Source organism: Epinephelus lanceolatus, chromosome 16 (genome assembly GCF_041903045.1).
Source record: "Epinephelus lanceolatus isolate andai-2023 chromosome 16, ASM4190304v1, whole genome shotgun sequence".
Taxonomy (NCBI): Eukaryota; Metazoa; Chordata; class Actinopteri; order Perciformes; family Serranidae; genus Epinephelus; species Epinephelus lanceolatus.
In genome coordinates this window covers 28,770,740-28,798,396 of record NC_135749.1, presented here as the reverse complement: position 1 = coordinate 28,798,396, position 27,657 = coordinate 28,770,740, and the positions used below count along the sequence as shown (strand labels likewise).

At 40.6% G+C, this 27,657-nt stretch overlaps 1 protein-coding gene across 19 annotated transcripts in view; it reads left to right on the top strand.

Annotated features, from left to right (window-relative positions):
• pleca (plectin a) overlaps positions 1–27,657 on the top strand; it is a 140,259-nt gene that overhangs the window by 87,500 nt on the left and 25,102 nt on the right. For 8 of the 19 annotated variants that reach the window (XM_078175814.1, XM_033636137.2, XM_078175816.1 and 5 more), the window contains 14 exons: positions 6,741–6,802; positions 9,786–9,800; positions 11,842–11,931; positions 14,134–14,211; positions 15,468–15,560; positions 19,343–19,509; positions 22,186–22,301; positions 22,446–22,552; positions 23,437–23,556; positions 23,656–23,751; positions 24,994–25,121; positions 25,753–25,846; positions 25,958–26,112; positions 26,516–26,852. In XM_078175814.1, the coding sequence (XP_078031940.1) occupies positions 6,741–6,802; positions 9,786–9,800; positions 11,842–11,931; positions 14,134–14,211; positions 15,468–15,560; positions 19,343–19,509; positions 22,186–22,301; positions 22,446–22,552; positions 23,437–23,556; positions 23,656–23,751; positions 24,994–25,121; positions 25,753–25,846; positions 25,958–26,112; positions 26,516–26,852 (1,658 nt within the window). Of the gene's footprint in view, positions 1–3,376; positions 3,656–6,740; positions 6,803–9,785; positions 9,801–11,841; positions 11,932–14,133; positions 14,212–15,467; positions 15,561–19,342; positions 19,510–22,185; positions 22,302–22,445; positions 22,553–23,436; positions 23,557–23,655; positions 23,752–24,993; positions 25,122–25,752; positions 25,847–25,957; positions 26,113–26,515; positions 26,853–27,657 lie in introns of those variants that run through there. The other 11 variants (XM_078175815.1, XM_078175813.1, XM_078175824.1 and 8 more) reach the window with 3 other exon arrangements.

Below are 27,657 nucleotides of genomic sequence, written 5' to 3'. Positions count from 1 at the left end.
ACAGGCCATTTAAACATGCCAGCCTCGGCTCTGGGAACTTTTTCCACAGTTTCCTGTATGTCATTAATGCCCCACCTCTCATCGTGACATGATCACTGTTGGCATTTGAATAACCATCAGTGACAGAGGTTCAACCTGATGGAAATTTTACCAAATGTTTGTTTACCTAATGATTATAGCCACCGAATGTGTCACAAAGAAAATCATTAACATATCAGATCCTGTAAATGTCTGTTGATTTAATGGACTTTGACATATGAGAAATGTTTTTTTCCTCTGAAACTAAGAGTTCTGCAGAGTTTTGAGGCCAAAACCGCTCCTCTATAAACAGTATGCTGATGGACTCTTAGTGTCTGTGTGTTTGTGCTGTGTTGTCACGGCAACCACTCTCCCAACAAATCACTCTTTCCACATTTGAAAGTGAGTGTCCATGAGCATAAGTCAACACTGCAGGGCCCCAAGTGACCTTGGACTTTCTTAACAGTAGTCTGAACCCTCTGATTTGGGACTTAGAGCAAAGAGGGTTGTCAGCTACTACTTACACTTTAAATTATTATAGTAGAGTTTTACATATACAGACTTCTCTCATCTTTTGTAGTGCAGCTTATCCAACAGAAGAGGGAGACAAATCGTGCTGAGCGATAAGCTCATGTCTTTAATTGGCCTTGGCTGTCATGTCTGATCATAAATTCAGTAATTATCTAATTCACATAATTTCATAACCACAAAATTGTAAAAACCACCTGTGGCTAATTACATGCGTTTCTGAATACATACTCCCTGACAGTAAAACTCACTGTTGCAAAAGTGACTTGGAGTCATTAGTCTTTTGTAATTACAGAGAGAAGACACAATGTGGAGAGCAAAATGCCTCAGCGTTGTTGCTTTTTGGGTTCGTTAGGTTTGTTGTCCATCCACATCTCACAAAGCTTTTTTTTTCCCACCTTCTGACAGCACCTGAGTTTGTTGTGAAGAGGAATACATTCCTCACAGTTATAAAAACAGACAGAGCTCTATCTTATACTGTTGTAGTGCATGCTTTCATGCCTTCCTCATTGCCAACTCCGGGTTGGATCTGCCCCACAATGCCCTGGGGCTTTCATTCCTCACCTTGGCAGAGATCCTCCCTGAACTATCCAACTTTCATACCATCATTCCTCCATCACAAACCCCATCAGTACCTGCAAGCCAGATGATACTCAGTGTTAGTTAACATTCCTGTCCTCAGTGGGACTGGCATCGCATGCTGTCACTTGCACAAATGAACATGTAGACAGAGTTTTTCGGGCTGGGGTGCTGTTATCGCAGAGAGGCGGCTCCCCCTGTATGTGAGGAGGGTGGGCGCACCCTCAGGAATGCATAGACTTGCATGCTTCTCACGCCAGAACTGTCATCATAAAACTCCTATCAGCTCTCAGTGCTCGGGTTTATCACTGCATCTTATCAGTAACAGGGAAAGCAGAAATACCCACACAGTACTGCACTGTATGTACACAACAACATGTTGCTGATAGGAGACCTTTTGTTAAAGTCATATCTTGCATCACATAAAAAGGGCTTGTGGCTCTTTGTTAATTGGATTTTAAGTCAGTAACTCAAAACCAATCTTACTGTATGTGATTGTGTCAAGAGCCTTTTGAATTAAGCACACATTATAGAGTTTGCATCCAGTGTTTGGGGAGCTGCCCAACACTACAGCAACAGTTGAAATGCAGTTAGACAAGGAAAAACAATTACAAGAGAACATTGTAAAATTTGTAGTTTGGACAAACTTTATTTTTCAAACCTTCCTTTTTAAATCCTCTGATTTAATCCTCAGCACATGCACAGCCTATGGAGTTGCATTCTGGCAGAGGTGTGATATCTGCAGCTTTCATTCCTCAAGTCTTGACAAGCCACCTCTGCGTGTAGGCATCGAAAAAATCTTTCTCCTTTACAGTCTTATGTATCTGCACGGAAAATTGATGCTTCCAAGGGTGAAAGGTGTTACAGGTATTTAGGTGCTATGGGACATGAACGTGAAAAATGCGGAGGTGTTTGTTTAGAGCACCTGAACGCCTCACTTGCAAAAAAGCAATGCCGTTTTTGTCAGAGATTATTTGTGCAGCTGAACAGAAGTTTTATTGCATGAAAAAGATGCAGATATAAAAATCTCCTTTTACCACCCATGCACATAGACACTCTGTCCAGTCAATCCACAGAGAGCCACAATAGCTGCTTTGTGTCTGGGATAATTTTCTGCAGCAGTGTGGTTACTCCATTAAGAGTTTTTGGAAACCCACTGGTTACTGGCTTCACTGAAGCCTTTATTCAACATTGGAAATTCATCTAAGAAAAATAGTCCAAAACAAATGCTTCAAATAAAATGTTAGTCTCGCAGGTTGTTCTCATTAGAGACCTTTAAATGCTTCTATTCTTCCTACTGTTGGATTCGCTCCTGTAGACCCCCCACCACCCACCCACCCAAAACAAACGTCTGCTGTCTCCTAATGTACGGAAACAAACCCCTCAGCGCCAGTTTCCCCTAATTGTGTCCTGATGGACGTAGAGTTTCTCATGCTCAAGGTTTTCTTGCACCATGTCAAGAAATGGCTGAAGACGTTGTTTCCACTGTCCCATCTCCTCTGTGTTCAGCAACAGGCTTTTCATTGAGGGTCTGTGGTGTTGTGTGTGGCATGTCCAGCCTTCCCGCCTCCGACCACACACTGGTGACTGCTAGGCTGAGCACGTGGAGTTCAGCTGGGGTTAACAAGCTCCAGTGGGCCGTTTCAGTACAGCTCGCTCTAAATGAGAGAATGCCCCCTTTTCTTGATTAGTGATCTGTGCAATCTTTCTGAAAAGCAAGTTAAGACACTTTGTGTTTAGTACCATCCTTCCAAAGATGACCTGAATTAAAGCTCCTGTTTTTGAACACTGTCTTTAAGCACATTAGCTTGACCTCTGACCTCTCCCTGAATCTCCTAATATACGTAGGGGTGTGAGAAAATATCAGTACACCTCAGTAACACAGTGTTAGGTTTGTGATACCTCTTCAGTGCAACTGTAAAATAAACATAGAGACTCACAGATGTTAATTAAAGCCTGTGCATTTGGATGTAATCAGTGCAGAGGTCTGTTTTGGTTGGGTGCTCAGCGAGGGTCTCTGGTGAGGTGTGGTTTGGTGGGTGGGGTCAGGGCGTGTGCATAACAGGGCTGGGCCAAGGGGGAGATTCTTCCCTCTCTTTCCACAGATCACTGTGTGATGAATGACAACTTCTGACATTGCAGCCCGCAGGCAGGCATTTAGCAAGAGCTGGCGAAAAAAAAGAGGAGCATACTGTAGAATGTCAGAGACGGCAAGGGGAGAAAGGGAGGAAAAAAGGGAGTAAGACTTGTGTTCAGGAACTGATTCAGTGGCTGGAACACTCCCACTTAACTACAGGATCCCACACTGTGAAGCAGTGTTTCAGGCAATAAGGAGAAGTCTCATAAAGTAGACAGCGTTGCCTCTCAACCTGCAGAGGCTTCTGATTTGTTTTTGATCACTGAGATAAGGCCAGCATGGCAATGGAGCGGAGATTTAGAAACTACTCCTCTGACAGTGTGGGGAGTGACGGGGTCTTCCTAGAGGACTCCTACTATCAGGGGATGCTCAAGGCCATGGATCACAGGAAAGGTAGAGTTTGTTGTCTTTACATTGCTTCAGTAGTACTGGACTATAAGTGTGTATGTATCTGTGTGTATTTTTAATTCTTTGATGTAGAAATAGGTCAATTGTGAATTGAGATTTTTTTCTCAGTTTTCTTCAATGTCTAATGTGTAGAATCTACTTTTGTCTGTGGGGGTCTTCTGCCTCCCTTTAATCAAACGAGCCACGCCCCTTCATGTGTCATGGCTTTTCCTCTTTTTATTGGTCAACTGTGCTGACATCCATTTTGAGACGAAAGACAGACTGAGCAGTGAGGATATTGGATATGTTCTGTTTCATGTTACTAGTTTGGTTCTGCATCTTGCAGCTTAGCGGAAAGCCTGTTATAACTTGCAGTGACTTTTTGTTTTCTCAATCAACAACAGTTGTAAATCTGTTTTTTATCTTCAAAGAATTTCAAAACTCCCCACTCCAACCAGATGTATTTTTCTTCAAGTGCTAAAACACCATGTTGTCTCCTTCTGTGTGATACTCCACATTACAGCTGTATTATTCAGTTACAGAGTGACAGCATGAGTTGCCGATATCACACAGCCATACTACGGTGAACAAACAATAATGTTCATTCATGCGACCTGATATCTCACACCTCATCTTTAAAGTTTCTTTGACCGAGCGGATGAAAGGAAACATCCAGAGCTCAGTGTGCCGCTCCGGGCTACAAACCTCAGCCAAGCAAACACATTATTTGTAAGAGGGATCAGTGAAGTTTGCTTTTCTGTGTCATTCCTTTTGGTTTTGGAATGTTAAGTGTCTGTTTGACCTTTATTCCTTTCATTGTATTTCATGGCAAGAAGAGACAACATTGCCCTGAGTGGCAGGAATAACGTTTCTGCAGAACAGTCCATCTTCTGTTCAATCTGGATGCAAAGTCATGCACTCATGATGAAATGACGAAGTAGAATTTCTCTGCTTTTGTGGTTTTATTTCACTTCTCTGTTCAGAGACAGTCACAAGCATGTTTGTGACTCACTGACTGAATGCCACCCTGAAATGGGCGTTGGCACCATGAGATGTCGTCTTCTTCGGTTTCTCTGTTCTCTCGTCATCTGATCACATCTTCTGTTGCACGAGTTTTGATCAAAGTTCTTATCCAGATAAGGTGATGAAGCTCTTAAACACTGTGTGACTGATGTGACTAATAAGTAATTAGAACATAATGGTTTCATTGTTTCATCAGATTTTAAAATTTACAACAGTAAAGTCACATTGTTTTGAATCCTGATCACATGTATTCAAAGACAGGCTCGTTTCCTTAGATCATGCCGCACTCTGTGTCGACAGCCTCCCTCATCAATTGCTGAAGCATTTCAGTGAAGACGTGAAAGTGTTGCTTTGGTGGTGGAGTTGCTGCATGGGGTGGAAAGAATTCAGGGAAAACATTACATAACATATACAGTACCTGCTGGTATGTGAGTGGTGTTTGGGATAATCAGACTGTAAAATCAAAACCAAAACAGCACCAGTCGTACAAGGTGAAACATGTTCCAGTAGAGGTGCTAATCTGAGGGATGTCGGAGGTAATTTACTCATGTTTCACCTGACAAGCACGATACCTTTCTTTGTTTTGCTTTGATGGGCTAGTTTCAGACCAACATAAGAGGGAATGCGGTCACTTTCTGTGTCACCTGGAGCGTCCTCTGCAGTCTCTGTTGACGTCAGATGTTCAGCGCTCTGGTTTCAGGCTTTGGGGAGCACAAACATTTATTGTCTGTAACTCTGGGAAAACTTTTTTTTTAATATAAGTGATGATTCCATGTGGGACCATTACTGTGGTTTTGGATGTTTTAGCTCATTAAATAGAAATTCTGTTTACATCCAACTATCTTCTGAAGCAGTGGTTCCCAACTCATGGGTCAGGACACTTCTATGGGGTCACAAAGTAAATCTCAGGGGTTGTGGGATGATGAAGAAGCAGAAATAGATACTTTATTATTTCTGCAACACAAAATTATGTTTATTTTCTAGGACTTTGCTCCAATTTATTCTTTTTCTCTTGTGGATTACCAGATAATTGTACTGCCTCAGGCCTCTAAGAACTATAAAGTCAAAGTTACCCTTTGGCTATTTTTTTTTACTATAATGATGGGAAACAAGTTGACTTTCCTTTCTATGAAGAAGTCATAGACCAAACAGTTTGTGTGTTTCCATTAATTTCACAGCCCAGTCTCCAGATGAAAATGTTGTCATTGTATATTTCTGCAAACCACGACTGCTTTACATTTACATGTTTCACACGCATCATATCAATGTTTCTTAAGTGATGCAACATCAGAGGACAGCGGACTTTGTTGTTGGAAGTTGGAGGGGATGGTGGATGGCGGGACAGATGGGCAAGATGCAGCTGCAAAATATTGTTAGCAACCAACAAACCAAAAAAAACATAGTTTTTTACGAAGTCATTGCTGCCTCTTCCAGCAGCTTTTTAGGCACCAAACGTGGGTGTTTTTTTAGCGACCCATGGCTCTTTTTCCGGCGGGCATAGTACCACCAAGCAGTTGTTTTCATTGAGACATCGCTGCCTTTCCAGTGGGGATTGTGCCCCCAAAACCAGATAAAAACTTGATCTTTTCCTAACCATAACCAAGTCGTTTTTGTGCTGAAACATAACCACATGTTAACCACAATGCTGTTGAAACGTAAAGTTTCAATGTATCTGCTACATACATGTACAAATGTAAATTATCTGTTGTTTGTAGAAACACAATCCCAGTACAATCCCAATATTTATTCTGGTGATTGGATTGACTATACATTATTGATAGTCTCTTTGAATTGCAATGTTTTTTCTTAGCAGACCACTTTAAAGCAGTTAGATTATGTGCAACAGTAACTTGACTTTGAAAGAAATAGAGATGACAAAATATTTACATTTATAGATCATCATAATCTGAAGTAAGTTTTACAGTATGTCTCTGTAAGATCATTTTGGAACAATATTCCAGAGTAATGTCAGGTACATAATTTGTAGTTAATAGGTTAAAGCATGCAAAAACTCTTACACGGTTACAGCTGATTAACCCAAGCTTCTGTTTGATTTGTCCCTCCACAGATGAACGGGATCGAGTTCAGAAAAAGACCTTCACAAAATGGGTCAACAAGCACCTGATGAAGGTAAGATCCCACTTCAACAACACTCACTAATACTGATACTTAATGATGTATTACGAAACTCAAAAATATGTTCACATCAGCTCATTGGGAGCACAGACCTCAATAAGAAGGACTCCAGCTGTCCTCAAACAACCCTAAAGGTTTTTTTGTTTAATTCAGATCCCACCCAGCTTAAATTACACAAAAATGTTGCCTTTGGAGATAATAGACTGATCTAACAGAGTCTCACTGCTGGAAATAGTTACCTGAAAGCAACAACTTTTATAAACTGGAAGCAGAACACAGAGCAAAATCAGATTTTTGATTCCTTACACCTCTTTTCAAAGAAAGTGCTGCTTTGGGATAAGGTGAAAAACATAAAACAAATTGCTACACGTGATATTTAAGTTAAGTGTATGCGTGTGAGGGAGTTAGTCACAACCACCTGGCCTCACTTTAGGAACAGCAGCATTGTGGGCCGGGCTCGGTCAGGTTTCACATCTGGGCTCCAGACTGACATCAGGGTGGCTTCTCAGGGTTCTGCAGGCGAACGGGAAGCGCCAGGACTGAACTCCTGCTCTGAATGTGGGAGCCAGTGCTAAATGTGTTTGCAGCCGCGACACTGTAAGGCAATACATGCAAAATGTTCTGGCCTGTGAGCCCTTAAAACAGAAGCACATCATGTGTGTTCTGTGCAAGCCCCTGATCTAGATAGTCAGGTGCAGAGTAAAGGGCTGCAGCCACGGTAACAAGTGTTTTCCATGTCGATTAATAAGTGCTGAAACCGTTTTAATAATTTACTTTGAGAGATTGATAAAGCAAAAAGCACTAAACATTCACTTTTTCCTGCTGCTGAAATTTGAGGATTTGCTGTTTTATGTTTCCTAATCAAAAATTAATTGAATATTTTTTGGTATTTTACTCTTGATTAGACAACACAAACAATTTGGAGACATCACCTATAGCTCTGGGATCTCTTGATTTTTTATTTTTTTTTTACTGTTATGTCTTATTTTATAGACTAAAAGAATGAATCCACTAAGAGATTAATCAACAGCAAAACTAGTCATTCTTTGCAACTGCACAATTAATCTGTTTTTGCGGTTTGTTTCTCCTCCACTAAATCTGTTTTTCTTCTTAGTTAAATGAATGAATTATTTAGTCCAATACATGTCACAAATAATAACAAATGATTTTAAACTCTTATCAGTCAGTGTTTGGTCATCAGAAGAATGATCACGTAATGTTTTGTTGCCTCATTAATCACAGACCTGAGTAGAAACGTGGTTTACCACATTCTTTTGTGATTCATCAATCACTCCTTTAGTCTCTACTAGTCTCTATACTCAACTCGCTTTGCTTGGGGGCCAATTTTGTAAAATGACAGAAGGCCAGGGGCCAGATGATAAACAAACGTTAGTAATATTTATTAGTACATGTAATAAATGAATTGCCTTTTTTCAACCTTTTGACCTTTGTTGACCTCACTTACCTTTGCCAAGAGGCAAATCAAGTCGCAGCAGCTCCATGCAGCTCATGTGTACGCATAGGTGTTTGTGGAATTTTAAGACAAAAAAGGTATTTTGATGTTTTTCATGCACTCTGGAACCTTATTCATGTTCAAAGTACAAAAAAATCCCAGTGTGAATCAGTTTATTTTCATTGTGAATTAGAAAATGGTCGGTGGGCCACAGGGCATCCTATCACAGGCAAGATTTGAGTATCACTGTTTTAGTCTATGAAATATTAAAAAAATAGCCCAGCCCAAAACATGAATATATTCACATATTTACTTATAATATATGCCAACGAAAACAGCAAATCCTGAATTATGTGAGAAGTTGAAACCAAAGGATGTTTGCCTTGAAAAATGACATATGATCAAAACAAATAAGTTGCTAAGTATACTATACTAAGTATAAGTTAGTATACTAAGACTAGTAACTGTTTCAGCTCTAGTCTTGATTAAGTCTTTATCGTGAGGAAAAATGCAGAATCATACTCATAAATCGTCACAATTTATGACTTATCTTTTGACACCCTCAAAAGGAGAGGGGAGTGTAAAACTGTACTTAAAACTAGCTCCTGTAATGTAGTGTTATGTTATGACAAGACAACAAGAAAATAATGCTCATTTTGCAACCAACATGTATTTTTGTGTATAATAGGGATCTCTTTGGTCTCAAGTAATAACAGACTAGTTAAATTACATAGTTCAAACACCAAAATTACAGTAGTTTGTTTACTGAATTGCATTTATAAACTGTCGATCATATTTTTAGGGAATGTTTTTAGCATCTGTTAAACCAAAGCACAGCGTGGCTCTACCTGAAGGGTTCCACTTGTCTTACTTTTGCTCCACCAACATGTTCAGGTTGACAAATCCTTGTTTTCACACAGGAACTGAAGTGTGTTAAACTGAGAGGAATGTCTGCTGTCCTCCATGCGCGTCCTGTCCCGTCCGAGACGGCTCACAGGCTTTTGTCGTCAGTCGCTGTTTCTTTGTCTGGAAATCCCTCAGATATGGGTCCAAAAGAACTTCGACAATCTGGCTGCCCTCGAGGCTATTGGACTCGTGGTCACAACAGAGTCATGGGATTAGACTGTGAGGCCAGGAGCGTTCCGTTTTAGTAGTCAGCCATCTCAGAAGTGCCATCTACTGTCTTACATCTCCTCAGATTACAGAGAATGAAAACCAGACGTTACTCTGTGTTTCAAGTTTTATAAATCCCATTGCAATCCAGATCAGACCAGAAACAGACTTACATTCATAAAAACAATTCTGAAAAACAGTTGTAAATAGTTTTGGATTGAATCACTCACATCAAATAATAAAAAAACCCTGAAAATATAAAGAACATTTTGTCTGTCAAATCAAACCAGCGTCTGCGTGTTTGTCTTTTGTTCTTCTTTTCCCTCATGAGTCCCTGCAGTTTATATCTCCTCTCATCAAACTCTTTCTTCTTTCCATCTTTCATCCTGTCCTCCCATCCTTTCCCATCAGCACTGGAAGGCAGAGGTAGGTGCCAGTGAGCAGAGTGCTGAGTGGACATACATTAATTTCAGCCTGCATGTCTGTGTTAACATTTATGTCCTCTCTCACTCCCATCTGTTACCTGGGCTCCTTAGCTGCTAACCCTAGACATTTTTTCACTTCTTTTTAACACTTGGACTCTTTTCTAACTGCTGCAAGAGACTTTTTTTTGCAGTGCAGTGTGTCTTTACATGTTCTGTAACTGTTTACAACAGCTAAAAAACCCATCAAATTAGAAACAGAATAAAGTTTATGTAGTAGTAGGTAGTTTCAGGAGTGTGATCAGTATTTGTCAAGTTTATAAGTTTTATTTGCAACCTTGGGCTCATTTTCATAGTTATCATATCATTTCTTCTGCTTATGACATAACATTTTACTTATCAACACAGACACGGCAACATCACTGTGTCCTAGAGCATGATAGGAAATAAACAGTCAAATAATCAGACGCACCAAACAAACCGCAGGAAGAGAAAATGAAGGCAAATATTGAAATGATAACCCAAAAATGTACTGAAAACATTGGTTACATCCAATGTCATTGTTCAGCTTTGACTTTGACCTGATTTGACCTGTCATACTTACAACACTTATCTCTACAGAATACAATTCTATAATGCAATAATTAATTTAATGCATTCACTTTAGTTTTCACCTCTAAACTGGGTGCTTGGTGATATGGGGAAAATAGAATATTGCAACATTTTTGACAAAATAACTCGATATCAAAATTGTGACAATATTGTAGGGTTGACTATTAAATATTTACACAATCAGATTTTTGATAATCCTCAGTAATGGGGGTATAATAGGTGTTCTTGAACTTTTAACAAACATAGTTTTATTGTATTATCACCGCAAAAACTTGGGATGGTCACAGTTCTTAGAAGGCTGTTTTGAGGGACTTTTTTTAGCTCCTACTTCAGAGTAGGTACTCTCCCAGCACAAGAGGAATTTTGAGTGACGTGAGCAGGGATTGGTCGAACATGAGCCAATGCAGCACTGGCAACACTCATTTTTAAAAACCTGTTAGCTGTGTAAATGACAGCCTACATAAAGCACAAACAAAAGCTTAAAACGAAATGAATGGGAGGACACACAAATAGACTGACAGAAGCCTAGGCTTAACTGAGCATATTCCTGTGTGAAAGGGTGAACTCTCACATGATTATGACTCGTCAAATTAAAGTTGCGTGGTTGATAAACCACATTCGGCTTATGTCACTTCAGCGTTTCTATTTGCAGTGTGAATGCAAACAGAAAAATAGCCCTTCAAGGTATGTAGTTCTTCGGGGAGCTCCACAGTGGGCCGTTCCTTTCAGGGAGTCCCCAGAAATGTTTTGCCTGACAACGCCCAATGACTAGAACATTTTGGTAAGTGCAGAAAATTACATCACTTTACTGTAATGCAGCATTTAAAACCAGGAAAAGACAACACTTAAGATATCCAATAATATATAATATCCAAAATCTACAATATCCAGAATCTAGTCAATCTAATGTCTATCAATGTCTAGTCTAATATCACAATATTGATATAACATCGATACATTTAGCAGCCCTACTATAGGTAAGTGTCTTAAAAACATCTGGTTAAACTGGGTTTAAAACTGATCATCTAACCACTCATGTTACTGCCATTCTTAACCTCGTGTGTCAATCGATGCTTTACCCAATACGAATGATTGCCAAAACTATGAAAATAAAAATCGACAACTATTTTAAAAGAGCCCCAAATGTGGACCTAGTTGCCACTGCAGAATGTGGACAGTTGTTGTTGTTGCTGTGTGTAGGTCCTTCCCTTTAAGTTGCTTTGTTTATTTGTAGGTGCCATTATGGGATTCAGTCAGATGTGTCTGTGCCGAGTGTTGAGGTGGTCTGCAGTTCCACCACTCTTTGTATTATTATGTGTTAAAGCAAAAGCAGTGGTTCACCACTGCTGCTGACGTGATGGAAGACTAAACGTATCAATCAATATTATATCACTGAAAAACTTAAATATTTGTCTCTTCTCTTTTGTCCGCAGGCCCAGAGACACATCACAGACCTGTACGAGGACCTCAGAGATGGACACAACCTTATCTCCCTGCTGGAGGTGCTCTCTGGAGAGACACTGGTGAGCTTTGGCAACCTTTGACCTTCAGATATTAGGACATCTGCTTCTGCTGTAGCCCCCTGTCCTGTCCAAACCTGTCTTATTGTCCCTGCTCCCCTGTCCTACTGACTTAATTTGCCATCATATTTGTTCTACTGTCCAGTCCACTTGTTGTAACATGAACTGCTCTACATGTTTATCTGAGTCAACTGTTATTCTGCTGGGTCTCTTGTCTCCACTCCTGCATGTGTTGACTTTGATTCTTTGGAGGTTTTTTGGACATTTCAGAACATGCTGAGGTTATGCGCACTACTTGTTTTATTGGGAACACACCTTCTGGTGATGTAGCCTTAAAACACTAATTTTCATTCTTTGCTTCCATCTCGTAACCTTTCTGCACTGACTTGTTTGACCCCTGGTTTTTCCTTTATCTAATTCCTGCTGACCTTTGCCCTGACCTCTGCCCCTGTGCCTCTGCCTTCCTCTCTTGCGATGCTCTTGCTGTGGTAGCCGAGGGAACGTGACGTTGTGAGGAACGTGCGGTTGGTGAGTGGCGCCTGGACTGTGGGCGTCGGGCGTGGCATGTGTCAACACCCCAGGTGGCTGCTGGGTTGTGCATGATGACAGTCACACTCCCTGTATTGTCCCCTCTCTGTGTCAACATCGTCCTCTTCCATTGTATCAGTGAGCTAGTAGGGGTGGGAAAAAATCCATTCACTTTAGTATTGCGATTTTTTTTTTCAAAGATTTTTTAATGCCTGAATTAGTGTAATTTAAATGCAGAAATAAAGTTGTCGTTTTATTGTGATAATCTATGAGTAACCATGATGTCATATCAGTTTAAAGAAAAACAAAGCAGAAAATGGCAGACAGTCCGAGGATGGACTTTCTACTGCTCGAATAACAACTTTAATTCAGCCAGCCCAGCGTGAACTCCCCGCCAGCTCAGCAAACTTTCTGTTGCTGCCATTACACAGATTAGGCTCAGCCCACAGTGAACCCTGGCACTGGGGTTTGCACTGGCCGAATTCGAGTTGCTACAGCCACTTCTAAAGGTCTGTCTCTGGAGTTTCTGCCCGCTCTCCTACCGGCGAATTGTCTCCTAGCAGCGCAGAGTGAGATGGGGGTTTAGAGGTGCATGAGCTAGCTATCTTGTCTCATTTAAATAAATGTATGGGAAACACTACAGGGGCAGCTAAATGTAGCAGTTTAAATTTACCTTAAAAAGTATATATTGTACCTGTACATTTTGTTGTAAGTAAGTAACATGTATCTGAATCACACCTTTCACAGAGCAAGGTCACTAAGTGCTTAACCAAAAACAATGGTCAAAAATAATTATTTAATGATAATATTTATCATTTTCTTGTCTGTGCTAGTTCAATACCAAACTGAAATTTAATGAATAGACACAGATGGAGTCATAGAAAGTATAAAATCATCTTAAGGTATTTTATGCTCTGATAGTCTACATAAGTTGTAGTTACACATACAAACGACCAGCATGGTCCTTTAAAATTGTTGAATTGAGTTGTCAGAGTTAAAATATTGGGTTCCCTCACTGTGTTCAAAGCAAAGGCCAAAGTTTCATCACTGCAAGCTGATGTGCTGACTAATTCTGCAACAAAGCTTCTTACCAGCTTCAAGCTTAAAATGTGAAAGCACTGATGCATGTCATGGCCATCACACCTGGAGTTACTCTGCACTGTGCAGTTTTACAAGTCATATGTTTATGGTTTCTGCTTGATTGGACTGCATTACAGTTAAAATCTTAGACAGCATAAGATGTAAAAGGTGTTTCAGAAGAAGAGAAGTTGATTGTAGGTCTCAGAGAAAATGAGGATTGTTACTGATGATTGTGGGAATCACTGAGATCATGTGTCATCCATTATCATGCTCTCACCTGCAGACATCCTGGCTGGTTTGTTAATGCATTTCAGGGTCATGTAGGGTCAGATCTGGTCAAAGGTCTGGCCAAACGCTTTGATCACAATCACGCAGAATTTGAGTCACACTTCAAATCTGCTGCATTTTGATTTTAAGTTAAGACCATGACTGTAATGATTTTTGTAAAGTAGAATAGATCTTCGTTTTAAGCACAAAGGGTGTTGCTGGACAATGAAAACACCCGTCCCTCAGTCATGGGGCCTTGCTGTTTGTTGATCATTCAAACCTTAATGTGTTCCCTCCTACTGATGTCTGGTGTCCTCTCGTCTCTTGCAGCCACGGGAGAAAGGCCGAATGCGCTTCCACAAGCTGCAGAATGTACAGATTGCCCTGGACTTTCTCAAACACAGACAGGTAAGATATTTTAATGCACATTTACAACAAAGGAGCATTGAGATTATTCTGTCTTCCTTTGTGTTATTTCTGCCAGACATAAGCCTGGAGGGGATCACGCTTCTGGTTGTGTTTCAGAGTGTGTGTGCATGTGTGTATCTGTCTGCTGCTCATCTCACAAACTACTGGACCTTTCAGCCTAATATTTTGTGTGCACATGTATGACTGTATGCTCAAGGATCTATTGTGGTTGCAGTGACTCACAATTGTTGAAAAACCTGTTAAATTAACTGTTTTATCCCGTCAGTGACTGCTCACTCCTCACTTCTACTTACGTGTGCGATAGCGGCTGCAATTTTTCCGTAAATTGTATTTGCAAAAAACAACAAGCCTTGCCGTCTGTTACAGGCCAAGTTATGGCCTTCATCATGGAATGGACATTGATAGAAAAGTTTGAGTCTCTGCAGATTAATGCCATACCTGATATGTTACAATTCACCAAAGTTAAGCATGTTACAAGAGGAATTAAGCTACGTGTTTGTTAGCTTCTCTGAAATCTGACTGTAAGGGAGCCAAGAGGGAAAATGACTTAGGGCTCAGATGCGATCCAGTTTTGTTCCATCCACCGCATAGCGTCATACACACTGGGAGCTTTTCAGAAGCAGGGCATTTTACCTGCTTGTTTTTGTAGACTTGCAAATTGATTTAGTGAGTTTTTCTTGATATTTGTACGTCTACCATTAGTAAGCAAGTCGGCTATGTAATTAAATTTCTTTATTTCTTTGTGTCTGTTTTAGTTGTATTAATTGTTGCTATTTCCTACTTTGTTGTGCAATAGCCTACAAAGTTAATATTGTTAAAAGTCCTGTTTTTATGACATGGATCAAAAAAATTTGGCCGTATTTTAGTTATTGAAAATATGTTCATCCTCATATTTTTATTGTAACTTGAAAACTTAATCTGCTCTGTGCAACGCGCCGCAGCTTTGTCAGAAATAGACAAGTTGTATGCATGCATGTATTATGTATGTGTATTATGTATGCATGTATTTTTTCATAGCTTCTGGAACCTTGTGAGACACACTGCAGCATATCTGCTAAAATTACAAGAACTGTCTGGAGTAGCTGCGATCAGCCCGGGCAACTGCCTAGCTGAGATCTGCACTCTACTGAGTGCACTTTTATATATGAGTTTTGTTTCTTTGTGTCAACTCTTCACATTGCAAAAACACCCTAAAATTAACCATTACATTTTAATGGTATCTGTGCACCTTTCAGGTCAAACTGGTCAACATCAGGAATGATGACATTGCAGATGGAAACCCCAAGCTGACCCTGGGGCTGATATGGACCATCATCCTTCACTTCCAGGTAAGTGTCCGGTCAGACACTTTTAATGGCTAACTTTGCTATAAATTGCTATAATTACAGCAGTTAAGTTAAGCAGGGACGAAAAATAGTGGACACAGAAACTCAGTCGTTCATTATTTGAATTGCATTTACTTGCATTTTGCATGTATTTAAAGTGAGCCCTGCTTGGAACAGCTGACTCACATTTCCTGAACTACATGTGGTATTTGTCTTTTAAACTGCACACTGGCACTGAACTGCATAAGATCAAATTCTTCCATTGTATGAGTAACATGCATTTTATACAGCTTACTTTCATTACATCGCGATTAGTTTGCTTCCGCGGCACGGTAAGGAAAATCAGAGTGCCATTCCCTCTTTGGGGCTCAATCATCAGCCTGAGTTTATCCTGATGTTGACACAGCAGTTACAGTACAGTGGAGTCCAACAGCCAATCATTTCCAAATGGGCTTTATTGGACATTTGGCAGTGCTTAGGCTCTTATACACAACTACCATCCCCTGTCCTGTCCTTGAGTGCACAAAGACTAAACACTGAAAAAAGCTATTCATTCATATTTAAAGAGGGATGTTCACACATCAGTCAAGCTATCAGTCTTTTTCACTCTTTTCTGTAGTTCTGTGCAGCTCTTTTGGGTGCCGTTAGATCAAAATGTATCGGTTTTATTCAAACAAATATAAACATTATAAGATTGCTTACACCACCTATGGAGGCAAAAACCACATTAGAGGAAAGTGTTCGTCAGTGGGCAGATGTGTTCCTGATTAGGAGGAGGCGTGTTTGGATATTCATTTAGCAGATGGTTTGGTAGATTTTGGAAAAATAACAGTGGGAATACATGGAGATTCTTTGATGCTATAATGGGTGTGATGGTTATGTCGGGATGTGGATGTGGGATTCTTTTCCCTATCCTGTGTGACTCAGTGATTCCCATGAGAAAGCTCGAAGGAGACGTGGGCGTGAAAGCTCGAGACTCGAAAAACCGCAGTGGAAAGAAGAGAAACAATCATTTGTAAATGTTATAAAAATTAACTATTCCCTCAAGCATCCTCAAGTCATAAAACAAAAGCTCTTATTTTCTTCAAAACAAACCCATAATCACTTTGTCTGGGCACATGCTCGTCACCACAAACAATGGTGAATTTCCTCTGAGCCCCCCAGGTGCAGGTCACAGTTGACTAATACACAGGTGACCAGTATGAATAACGGGCCTGTTTCGTGACAGAGAGGGAGTCGGGATTCTCTCAACACTTTTAAAAAAGAGGCTGCAGGGGCGGAGGTCCAGTTTCCATTCTGTTTCTGAGTCACGTTGTGCCCACGTCCACACTATAGCACCGGGGTTTCCCTTCTGAAGGGAAAATAGCAGAAGGAAGAGATGCCTTCTTTTTTCCCTCCTCCACCCTTTCCTACAGAAAAAAAGCCCGTAAGTGAAATTGTTAGTTCTGCTATGACTCATCAGCATACCTAAAAACACTGAAAATAGTATATTGTGGTAATAAAACCACTCTGTTCCAGTAAGAGACCGTGACATTTATCAGGACTGGAAGTGCAACCTTCACTTAAAGCTACAGTTGGTTACTTTTATAAAAATAATCTTTTTGACATATTTGCAGAAACTGTCACTTTTTCCTGACAGTCAAACATTGGGCAGATAATGTGTCCAAAAATCACGTTCCTCTGCCTCCTCCTAGTGCTTCTAATCGCATTTGCAATAAACGAAGCACAGCCAACCGGCCGGAGCAGACTTTCTCATTTTACAGCTAAACAGTACACTGACATATGTCTCTGAAAACATTTGAGGTGAGAAATAGGCAATGCAGTAACAGAGTCTTGATTCATATTTGATCAGCGCTGCCGAGTTTGACAATTTGACCGCAGTTCACATTATTGACAGCTGTGTTAGAGACTCCTTGGCTGTGATTGGCTGTTTCTGTTCAGCTATGGTGGATTCTTGCAAATGCCATCAGGAGCACTATGAGGAGGGGCATGATTTTTTAACAACCCAATCACCAGAAAAAAAATGTTGGCATTGAAGGTTTCTGCAAACCACGGGTATGTTACATTTGCACGTTATTATATAGCAGATCATAAAGCATTACATTTCAACAAGGATGTGCCTAACATGTGGTTAGGTGTAGGAGAAAAAAAAACACGTGGTTATGGTAAGCAGATGATCATGTTTTGGCGTTACCTGATTTTAGGGGTACTATCCTGGCAGGAAAGGCAGAGATGTCTTGGTAAAAAACAGCTGCTTTTTATCCCCACTGCTAAGCAGGATGGGTTGCTACAAAACACCCACGTTTGGTGGCTAAAGTGCTGCTGTAAAGCAGCGATGACTATCTTAAAAAAAGGTTTAGTTGTCTGTTGGTCTTGAACGGGAGTCTGCAGCTTGTAACGTTGATGTAATGCGCATGACACATGTAAGTGTAACATATTTATGGCTTGCAGAAACGTGCAATATAAACATTTTTTTCTGGCAACTTGGCTGTCAGGATGTATTGACATTTTTATTACATATGACAAAAACTTTTAATAAGTTACTAACTATAGATTTAATGCACAATTCATTCATTCAGATTCAGATTTACATTACTTCTCATTTCTTTTAGTAAAAATCACTAAGTAGTGATACACAGACACCATATATTTGATACAGGTTGCAAACATTTCTTTCAAACTGATTGGAGCCCAAGTCAAGTAAAAAAAAAGACATACAGTTAATTTTCAAAAGGTTTCCAGTGATTTTTGCAGCTTTTTACACAGTGAGTCAACTGCCTGCAAATCAAAATGTAAAAATCCTGTCAAGTCCCTCTGTGACAACACAGTTACCTTGAAGGACATCTGGATTGATTAAATCTGTGGTTTATTTTGTAGTCTCTCATCTTAAAGGCAAAAAAAGATTTATTACTGAGGGAGTTTTTCAGTAGTGAGTTCCTGTGACTCATAGCTGAGCCTTGCAGCTCCTTAAAAAAGAGGAATTTGCCTGTGGAGGTTCTGGTACACAGTCCAACATTCATTTACAGCTGCCATAGTATTTATTGAGAAATTGAGTTTGAAACGTACAGTGTAACTTTGTAAGATCAGTGACTCATAGATGCTTTCCCTCTTATGATTTCTGTTTTGCTGGCATATAATCATAAAGCCTTTGTGTTTCTCTCCAAAACAGTGAGTTGTTTGATTTGCCCTCCAAGTAAAATTGGTGGTTGTTGTTTGATGTTTGAAATGTGACTCATTTCAAGTCTGGAAGAAATCAGCAGGCAAACTGGGAAAAGTTTTCCTGCCCTTCAACCAACACTTCAATTATATTCAATACAGGAATATCACAGAACAGAAAGGTCATTTTACCATCAGAACCTTTAAAGAAGTATAACACTGTTTATGGAGGCAGTAGATATAATGATTAAGAAAGATGCTGCTTTGATTGTGGGTCGCTTAGTGTGACAGCTTTTCAAGAGTCTGAACACAGTTTAGATGAAATGAGAGAATATTTGTACACTATCGGTTCACCTCACACACAAACATGCACAAACCGTCACCTCGAATAAGGAAGAGGCACTGTCTCATACACAGGCAGTGCAGAGCTATATTGCACAGGATCAATGGCTGTAATTTCAGCTATCACACATCGATTTTTGCGTGTGACTTGCTAGATATCATCAAACATTGTTATTGCAACCCTGCCCAAAAGGCAACTATAAAAGCCACAGTGCAAGTGCTCAGGGCTCTTTTTTTAGCTAGTTAGTTTACTGTCACTAACCAGTTGTATCGTCTCCCCACATCAGATCTCCGACATTCAGGTGAACGGCCAGTCGGACGACATGACAGCCAAAGAGAAGTTGCTGCTCTGGTCTCAGAGGATGGTAGAGGGATACCAGGGCCTGCGCTGCGACAACTTCACCACCAGCTGGAGGGATGGCAAGCTCTTCAATGCCATCATACACAAACACAGGTGAGACACTGATCCTCAGTAGATTAAGGTTAGAATACTAAGATTACAAGGGTTCAAGTCAAGGCATATAGTATTAAAACATATGTACTTTACCTTAAGGTGTCTTGTAGGGTTCCTACAGCTTAAGTTGTATTTAAGACCTTTGTAATGCCTCTTGGAATGGAATTTAAGTTTGATTTTTAAAATTTTAAATTAAATCTTGGTTAAATACCCAATTTTTATTGACTTTGTAGTCCCCCACGTGGTCCAGGGTGCAGTGGCAGCTAGCTAACAGGCAGGGGGTCCTCTGCTCTGAGCATCCCAGCCAGAAACAAAATATGAGTCTTGATGTTTCCACTGTCCTGTCTGAGTGACAGCAATGCTATGACGTTAAAGACCTTTATAAGATTGATTTAAGATATTTTAATACCAAATAAGGCCTACTTTTTAGATAACTGAATTCAGTACCTTTTTAAGACTTTTTATGGGTTCGTGGGAACCCTGTCTTGGATAAAAATGGTAAGCTAAAAGTAAAAGGGCAAGAAAGACGAGTCATAGAATGTAACATAGATCTGATGCAATGAACAGCAGTAATAATGTACTAAAGATGTCATGGAGACTTGTTGCACTGAAGCTTTTTTCAAACCATGCACAAAAAAATCCTGGCTGGGAAAGCTTGCCTGGACTTGGAATCGTAGGACATGAATTTTACACACAGTTTAAAGGTCTTCTCTGTGACGTTTTCATATTTCATGTCGCGGTGTCTTTTATTATTTATGGCATTTGGTTCAGAGGCAGGAATGCCAAATTTATATTTGAGTTTTACAGCAGCACACCTGACTTGTCAGGACAAAATGTGGATCAGTTATTGTCAATCACACATCAAGATGAATTGTTAACTCAGACTTTAACTCTGCAGCTCCTTCATTCATTACATTATGTGAATTAAGTTTCACTCAAATGGTTTCTGACCTGATAAGGTAACATGGGCAGTTTTGACAGAAGCAGTTTATTCAGCCATATTCGAAAAAAAATGTATGACTGTGTGAAAATACTGAGGTGTGCAAATCAACAGCGAAAGAACTAAAGTTTGAAAAGTTTGTATAGCTTCTTTAAAACATTTTCCTACAGTAAAAACGTGTCATTTATCATAAAGATACATTCTAGCGTTTATGAATTTTAGCTGACCGCAGCTCCTTTTCAGCAAAAAAACTACAAACTGAAACAACCACCTGTCAAGCCTGCAGCAGGCGACCGTTATATTCTCAAACCATCAATTTTGGGTGGAGCACCACTTTAAGTGTGTGTGCTTGCAAAGGAAAACAAGCCCTGCAGGATGGCTCACCACAAGACACAAAAATAACATGTACAACCCAAGCTGGCATCATTCGGTGTGAAAAGAGAGAGCGATATCTTTGACAGTCTGGGTGTATCATACTCATTTGAGAAAAGGTTGCCCTGGAGGTGTGCTCACTGGAGGCGCAGCAGGTTGTAGCAAAACACAGGTACGCGAACCGCTCTGCCATAGATTCCTTCTCGGCGGAGGAAGAACAGGATGTGCAGAGATTTAACAGCTGCAAAAACAGAAGTTTGACCTCAAAATAAGAAGAGAAATGGATATAATCAGGAATTACTAGTGGACTTCAACCAGGATGAAATCAGTGATATTTTTTAAGAAACTTTTTTCTAAATAAAAGCTGAATTTTCGACCTCACCCAGTTGGAAACCGTTATTGCAGTGAACTTGACAGTTGCTACGATGTTAAACTTAAAGAGGAAGTTTCACTCCTCAAAGAGGCGTCTGCGTAGTGCCTCCAGCAGCACAGCGGGCTCAGTCAGCGACCTGGAGGACCGGGTGGTCATGCTGTGTGAGGACGTCCCCACGGAGAATGACCGGGTGGTCATGCTGTGTGAGGACGTCCCCACGGAGAACTCTTTCGACTCGGGCCGAGGCTCCACCAGCCCTGGGGGTCACTCCAGTCGAGGATCCCAGAGCGAGGAGCATGGATCAGATCCTCCCATCATCCACCTGAGCAGGGACAGACTGTCCTACAGACAGGCCTGCTTTGTGGAGGAAGAACCATCGCATGCACCCAAAGAGTGCTACATCCAGAAAGTTGTGCAAGTGTATGAATACCTTTGGTGTTTTGAAAAGCTTGAACGTGCAGAATTTACTCCTCAATGTTATCTCTTTTTTTTTTTTTTTTTTGGTATTTGTGGAAATGAGATGCACTTTTATCCTTTATGCTCTGAGCTTGTCCCTACATGTTATCAGACCACAGTTATCTTCTTGGCAAAGTGCACTTTAGGCGATATGTCTGTCTGCTTTGTGTATAAAATGATGGAGGAATTTTAAGCCTCTCTGGCAGTGAGGACTCCTGTTATTGCTTGCCCTCTCTGGTATCAGGAAAGACACATACTACTCACGATCAAACTGCCTCCAGCAACGTAAAATATGAAATATTTATGAAATTTACCTGGCAGCTGTCATTATGGAATTATGGCTATCAGGTGAAAAATTGAAAGAAACTGCAAAAACATAAAAGTAAGGGTAATGTTGAGAGGTAATTAATGAGGATCTTTCTCTCTGACATTTTCAGCCGTCACACATGATTTAAGGAAAGTCTTGACTGACAGTAATAACAACGCAATGACCCAGTTCCACTCCATGTTCTCTCTGGCTGGTTGCTCTCCGCAGGCCCACTCTGATTGACATGAATCAGGTGTACCGACAGTCCAACCAGGAGAATCTGGAGCAGGCCTTCAGCGTGGCAGAGCGAGACCTGGGCGTCACTAGACTTCTGGACCCCGAGGGTGAGACACGTCACATATTCAGCACCCTGAACAGTTTACTCTGAATATTTGAGCTTTTGTGCATTCTTCTCGTGATCTTCACACCATTACAGTTAGTAAAGTAACATCATTTTCCTCAAAAATCTTTTTCTCCTCCCTCTGCAGATGTGGACGTGCCCCACCCAGATGAGAAATCCATCATCACATATGTCTCCTCTCTGTATGATGCCATGCCCAGAGTACCAGATGTTCAAGATGGTGTTAAAGCAAATGTGAGTCCTCCTCTTCCTCATCATCAGTTCATCTTTCCTCCAAATCACTATAAAGATATCCGCAGTAATTCCTGTGAACAAAAACCTCAGGCAGCAGACTGTTCTGAATACTGGAGGTATGATGGATTTCTTGATAAGGTCATCTGCTCCAGGCACACTACTGCAAGTGTTTACATCACTTAGCCTACACTGCTACATGTAGCTACTGCTAACGTCAGGGAAACATGGAGTCATTCTTGACATATTGTTGATATCTCCCAGATTTCGGATCATACTCCTGCTGGAACATGTCCGTTTGTGTTAAGAAGCTTTTACTGGTGATTTTTCATGGTACAAAGTGCTGTTATTCTCCGATACAGTCATACCCCAGCTCCAGTGACAGTGCACAGAGCTACAGCAGAAGTGGAAACACTGACCATTGAGGACAGGCTGGGCTTTTTTGGGTGCTTAAAGAGACAGACTGCTAAAACAGAGCGTCTCAGACAGGGAATGAATACAGGTGTTCCAACACAGACAGTACAAGGAGCAATGAAGTGTTTTTGAAAATGAAAGCCTGTAAACATGCTCCAGTAGAAACCCAAAATACATAAAAGAACCTGAAAATGAGCATGGAAATCCCATTTAGTGTTAAGATTATCACCATGAAACCATAAAGCATGATTAAAGTCCTTCGAAAATAAAAGTAAGGCTATAAGAGATTTACAAAGCTGAAAAGGATATAAAATTCAATTTGTAATCCAGTTTCAAAATAAAAAAAATGTAGAAAGGAAGAGTCTCGTGACTTAATGTCAAAGTATCAGCAGCTTTGGAGATTTAAAAAAACTTTATAGGAAAACTTTTTGCTCTACTAATTAAACCTGACCCTCTGTGTCTCTGTGCCTCAGGAGCTGGAGCTGCGTTGGCAGGAGTATTATGAGCTGGTCACCATGCTGCTGCAGTGGATTAGACACCACATCCTGGTCTTTGAGGAGAGGAAGTTCCCCACCAGCTATGAGGAGATCGAGGTGAGTGGTTCTGGGCCATAACTTAGAAATAAAAAGGTTTGAATAACAATGATGTCGAAGGTGATGATACATTTAATCACCCCTTTCACTGTTCTGCAGGTTCTTTGGCGCCAGTTTCTGAAGTTCAAGGAAACAGAGCTGCCTGCGAAAGAGGCGGACAAGAACCGCTCCAAACACATCTTTAAATCATTTGAGGTGAGCAGCTCCAATAAATCTACACACGGTCAGTCATTAGAGACAGCTGTCAGGAGACGGATTTGAGGGGTGTTTTTGTGCTGTACAGCCATGTTTGTAACATGTGCAAAACTTAAAGTAATCAATATGTCTTTGTATGAATATAACAGAGACAAATTGTAGTTTTAAACCTGAGCATTCACTTTTAACCACCAACTACTAATGCCTGTGGGGCAGTAGCCCTTTGTGAAACCTTAATGGACACAGCATGAATTAGAATTTAGAATTTTTTTGGTCTAAAAATACAAATAAAAACATGCAATATTCATCAGCAGATTAAAGTCTAGTCATTTTATCTTGAAACCTTAATGATGTCATGTCTTCTTGCCTTCAGAACTCTCTGGCTTTTAAATAATGTGAAATATACCTGACAACTTTTTTAAAAAGGTTCAGAAATAGTTTGTTTTTTGTTTTCATTTTAAGAGGCCAACCCCCAAAAGCGTCTCTTTAAAGGTGAAAGTGATTCTGGTGATGTGTCACCAGAGATATGTATCATTCGAGAGAGTTGTAACAGATATGTCAAACTCCAGTTTAGAGCTGAAACAATCATTTGAATACTGCATCTATTTTGATAAGTCATTTTTAAGAAGAAAAGTCAAAATTTCATGGTAACAGTTTCTAGTCCAGCCCAGAGGCCAATTGTGGCCCACGGGCTGTTTGTCTTTCAAAATATACTATGTGGCCCAACACACAGTACTGGTTAATTAAGCAACTTCACTTTGCATTTTTGCCTTTTACCCCACGATGGCAGGACTGTCATACAGTTGGTAGACATGCATCAAGTAGGAACTATGCAGGCAGAACTAATATGTTTTCACAAAAGGACAGTAAACAAGCGAACAAACGGTTACATAGCAGCAAACATTTCCTGCTAGATAGCAGACATGTCCACAATAAACAAGCTATATGATGAGAGAAGTAGCTAATATGGTCCTGATTAAAAAGAAAAGTTTGGCCCCCCAGGGTCAGACAAAACAACACATCTGAAAGTGTTAACCTGGCATTTGAGAAATTGTTATTTTTACTTTTTTTGTGCTGATATTTTATAGACAAAATGATTGCAAGCCAGCGTGCAAACTGAAATACACATAGACAATTCATTTACACACATTAAAACAATACAAATATAACATATATTTGGGAGACTAAATGATAATGAAAATAATTGCTAGCTGCAGCCCTAATCGACTTCTTATTTTGCAGGGTGCAGTTCAAGCGGGTCACGTCAAAGTGCCGCCAGGATATCATCCCTTCGATGTTGAGAAAGAATGGGGTCGTCTGCACGTTGCCATACTGGAGAGAGAGCGCCTCCTCAGGACAGAATTCGAGCGGTAAGTAGGCCACGATCTAAACTCGTCACATGCTCTGTTGCCAGAGCGAACTAACACAAGACATTAAGAAATAAAGATCAGGAATGAATCATCAGACAACTGGTTACTGTTTGACCACGAGGATGACTCACTTCCTAATGATGAAGTCGACTTTGGCAATAAAATGGAACTGGGCTGGCTTTGTGGAGCGGGAATTAAAAGTCGTATCAGGGCAAACACATGACAGTGGTGCCATCGCCACAGCAACAACACTATGATCTTCTGATAGTCAGTCATAAACTGTTTATTTAATCACAGGGTTGTTAGGGCGTAGCTTTTGGTTTTGTTTCTTCCACGACTCTAGAAAGTTGTGGAGAGTTTTAAAAAATATCTTCTCTACTTCAGTGGACAGATAGAGGTTCATCATGGCTTTCATGCATCAGGGATACGAGTTAAAGTATTTATTCCGCCAGAAGACGGAGTGAGTGCTTTCATTTTTTTCATTTAACTTATCAGTCTACTAGTTTTACTTTGTCAAGAGGTTTTACTTTAGTTAATCACATCAGACAAAGCAAAAAGTAGCTGCCTGTCATGTAGTCTACCTTGTCTCAAGTGCATTTTGACCTTTGACCTCCACTCTCTCCCTCTACAGGCTGGAGCGGCTTCAGAGGATCGTCAGTAAGGTCCAGATGGAGTCAGGGGTGTGTGAGGAGCAGCTCAACCAGGTGGAGACTCTGCTGCAGACGGTGAGACACAAACATTTGTAACAGACCAAATCGATGCTATTTCACCAGGTATCACTATAAGCACATTCTGTAACACCTGTGTGTGTGTGTGTGTTTGTGTGTGTGTTGCAGGACGTGAGGATGCTGAGTTCAGGGAAACCTGCTCAGCACTCAGCAGAGATGGAGGCAGATCTGGAAAAAGCAGAAGGAATGATCCGCTTCCTCTTCAATGATGTTCAGCTGCTCAAAGATGGACGCCACCTTCAAGCTGAGCAGATGTATCGCAGGTGAAAAAAAAAAACCTCACCAACCTTTGACCCTTAGGGTGACAACTGATGATTATTTTCATTATCAACTGATCTAATAATCATTCTTTATTGATTGATTAATTATTTAAACAATTGTTTTGACCAATAGTCTAAAACTCAAAGATAATAATCTATTATTATTTAACGCAGGCAAAATTAAATGATCAAAAACTCATTATTATTATTATGAATTATTAGAATTTTCTCAGTTTCTGGATTTGTTGTTCACCGTGGAGGCATGTGAAAGTTGTCTTTACATATTGATGGTCACATGGGGAGAGTGAGTAATATACAAATGATCATTTTCTAGGGATGAAGTATTCCTTTAATCAACTAATTATGTCAACACAACATGACATGACATTCTGTAATCTGGTTCTAGAGTGTATCGTCTCCACGAGAGGCTGGTCAACCTCCGCAGCGAGTACAACCTCCGCCTCAAGTCCGGTGTGACCACCACACAGATCCCCATGACTCAGATCCACACCGCCCAGGTCCTGCAGCAAGCCCCCATGAGGGTGCGGCCCGAGCTGGATGAAGTCACAATGCGCTACATCCAAGATCTGCTGGGCTGGGTGGAGGAGAACCAGCGCCGGGTGGACGACGGGGAGTGGGGCTCCGACCTGCCCACTGTCGAGTCTCAGCTGGGCAGCCACCGCGGTCTTCACCAGTCTGTGGAGGAGTTCCGCTCCAAGATCGAAAGGGCAAAGGCCGATGAGGTACAAACAGCTGACATGAAGTATTAGGAGATATTTCAGCTAGAGAAGAAAGATGTTTTATCTTGCAAGGAAATATGGGTTACTGGGTGGAGCATGGTCACCCACAGTGTGTTTCACAAGCATTTTAAGACATTTACAATTTGTCTATAGTCAGACATTTACATACAGTAGATGTGGGTTGGCAGTCGCCCCCAGTTCAAAGACCCAGGCTAGAGTCCGACATGGATGTTAAGCAAAGTACTGCTGTGGACGGCGGGCAGCAGCAAAACATATTTTAGCCGTCTAAAAAACAGACCACCTTAAAAAATCTATATCAGTTTAAGTGTACGCTATGAGAATATATTCACTTTTTTACCCTGCCAACAGGGAACTGAAGTAATTAACAGCTTCAGTTTCTCATCTATGCTTTCCTCAAAGTCACCAGACTCCACTGACAAAAACAATAATTTTGGCTCACTGAACACAGGAGCTGCTGGTCTACCACTTTCTCAATCGGTTAGTTTATTTGTGTTATTGTGTGACTCTAGTGAATCAAAACTAACCTTTTGAATTGCTAGAGTCACACAGTAACACAAACAAACTTACGGATTGAGGAAGTGGTAGACCAGCAGCTTCTGTGTTCAGCTATCATAAACCACTGTTCTTCTCAATGGAATCTGGCTTTGAAGAGAGCAATATAACAGCTCCTGTTTCTTGTTGGAAATCGCTGTCTGATGGCAAGCAAAAGCAGTGAAAATATTCTAAATATGATGTACACTTGAACTGACAGTGATTTTTTTAGGTGGCTAAAATAGCAGTGCATTAC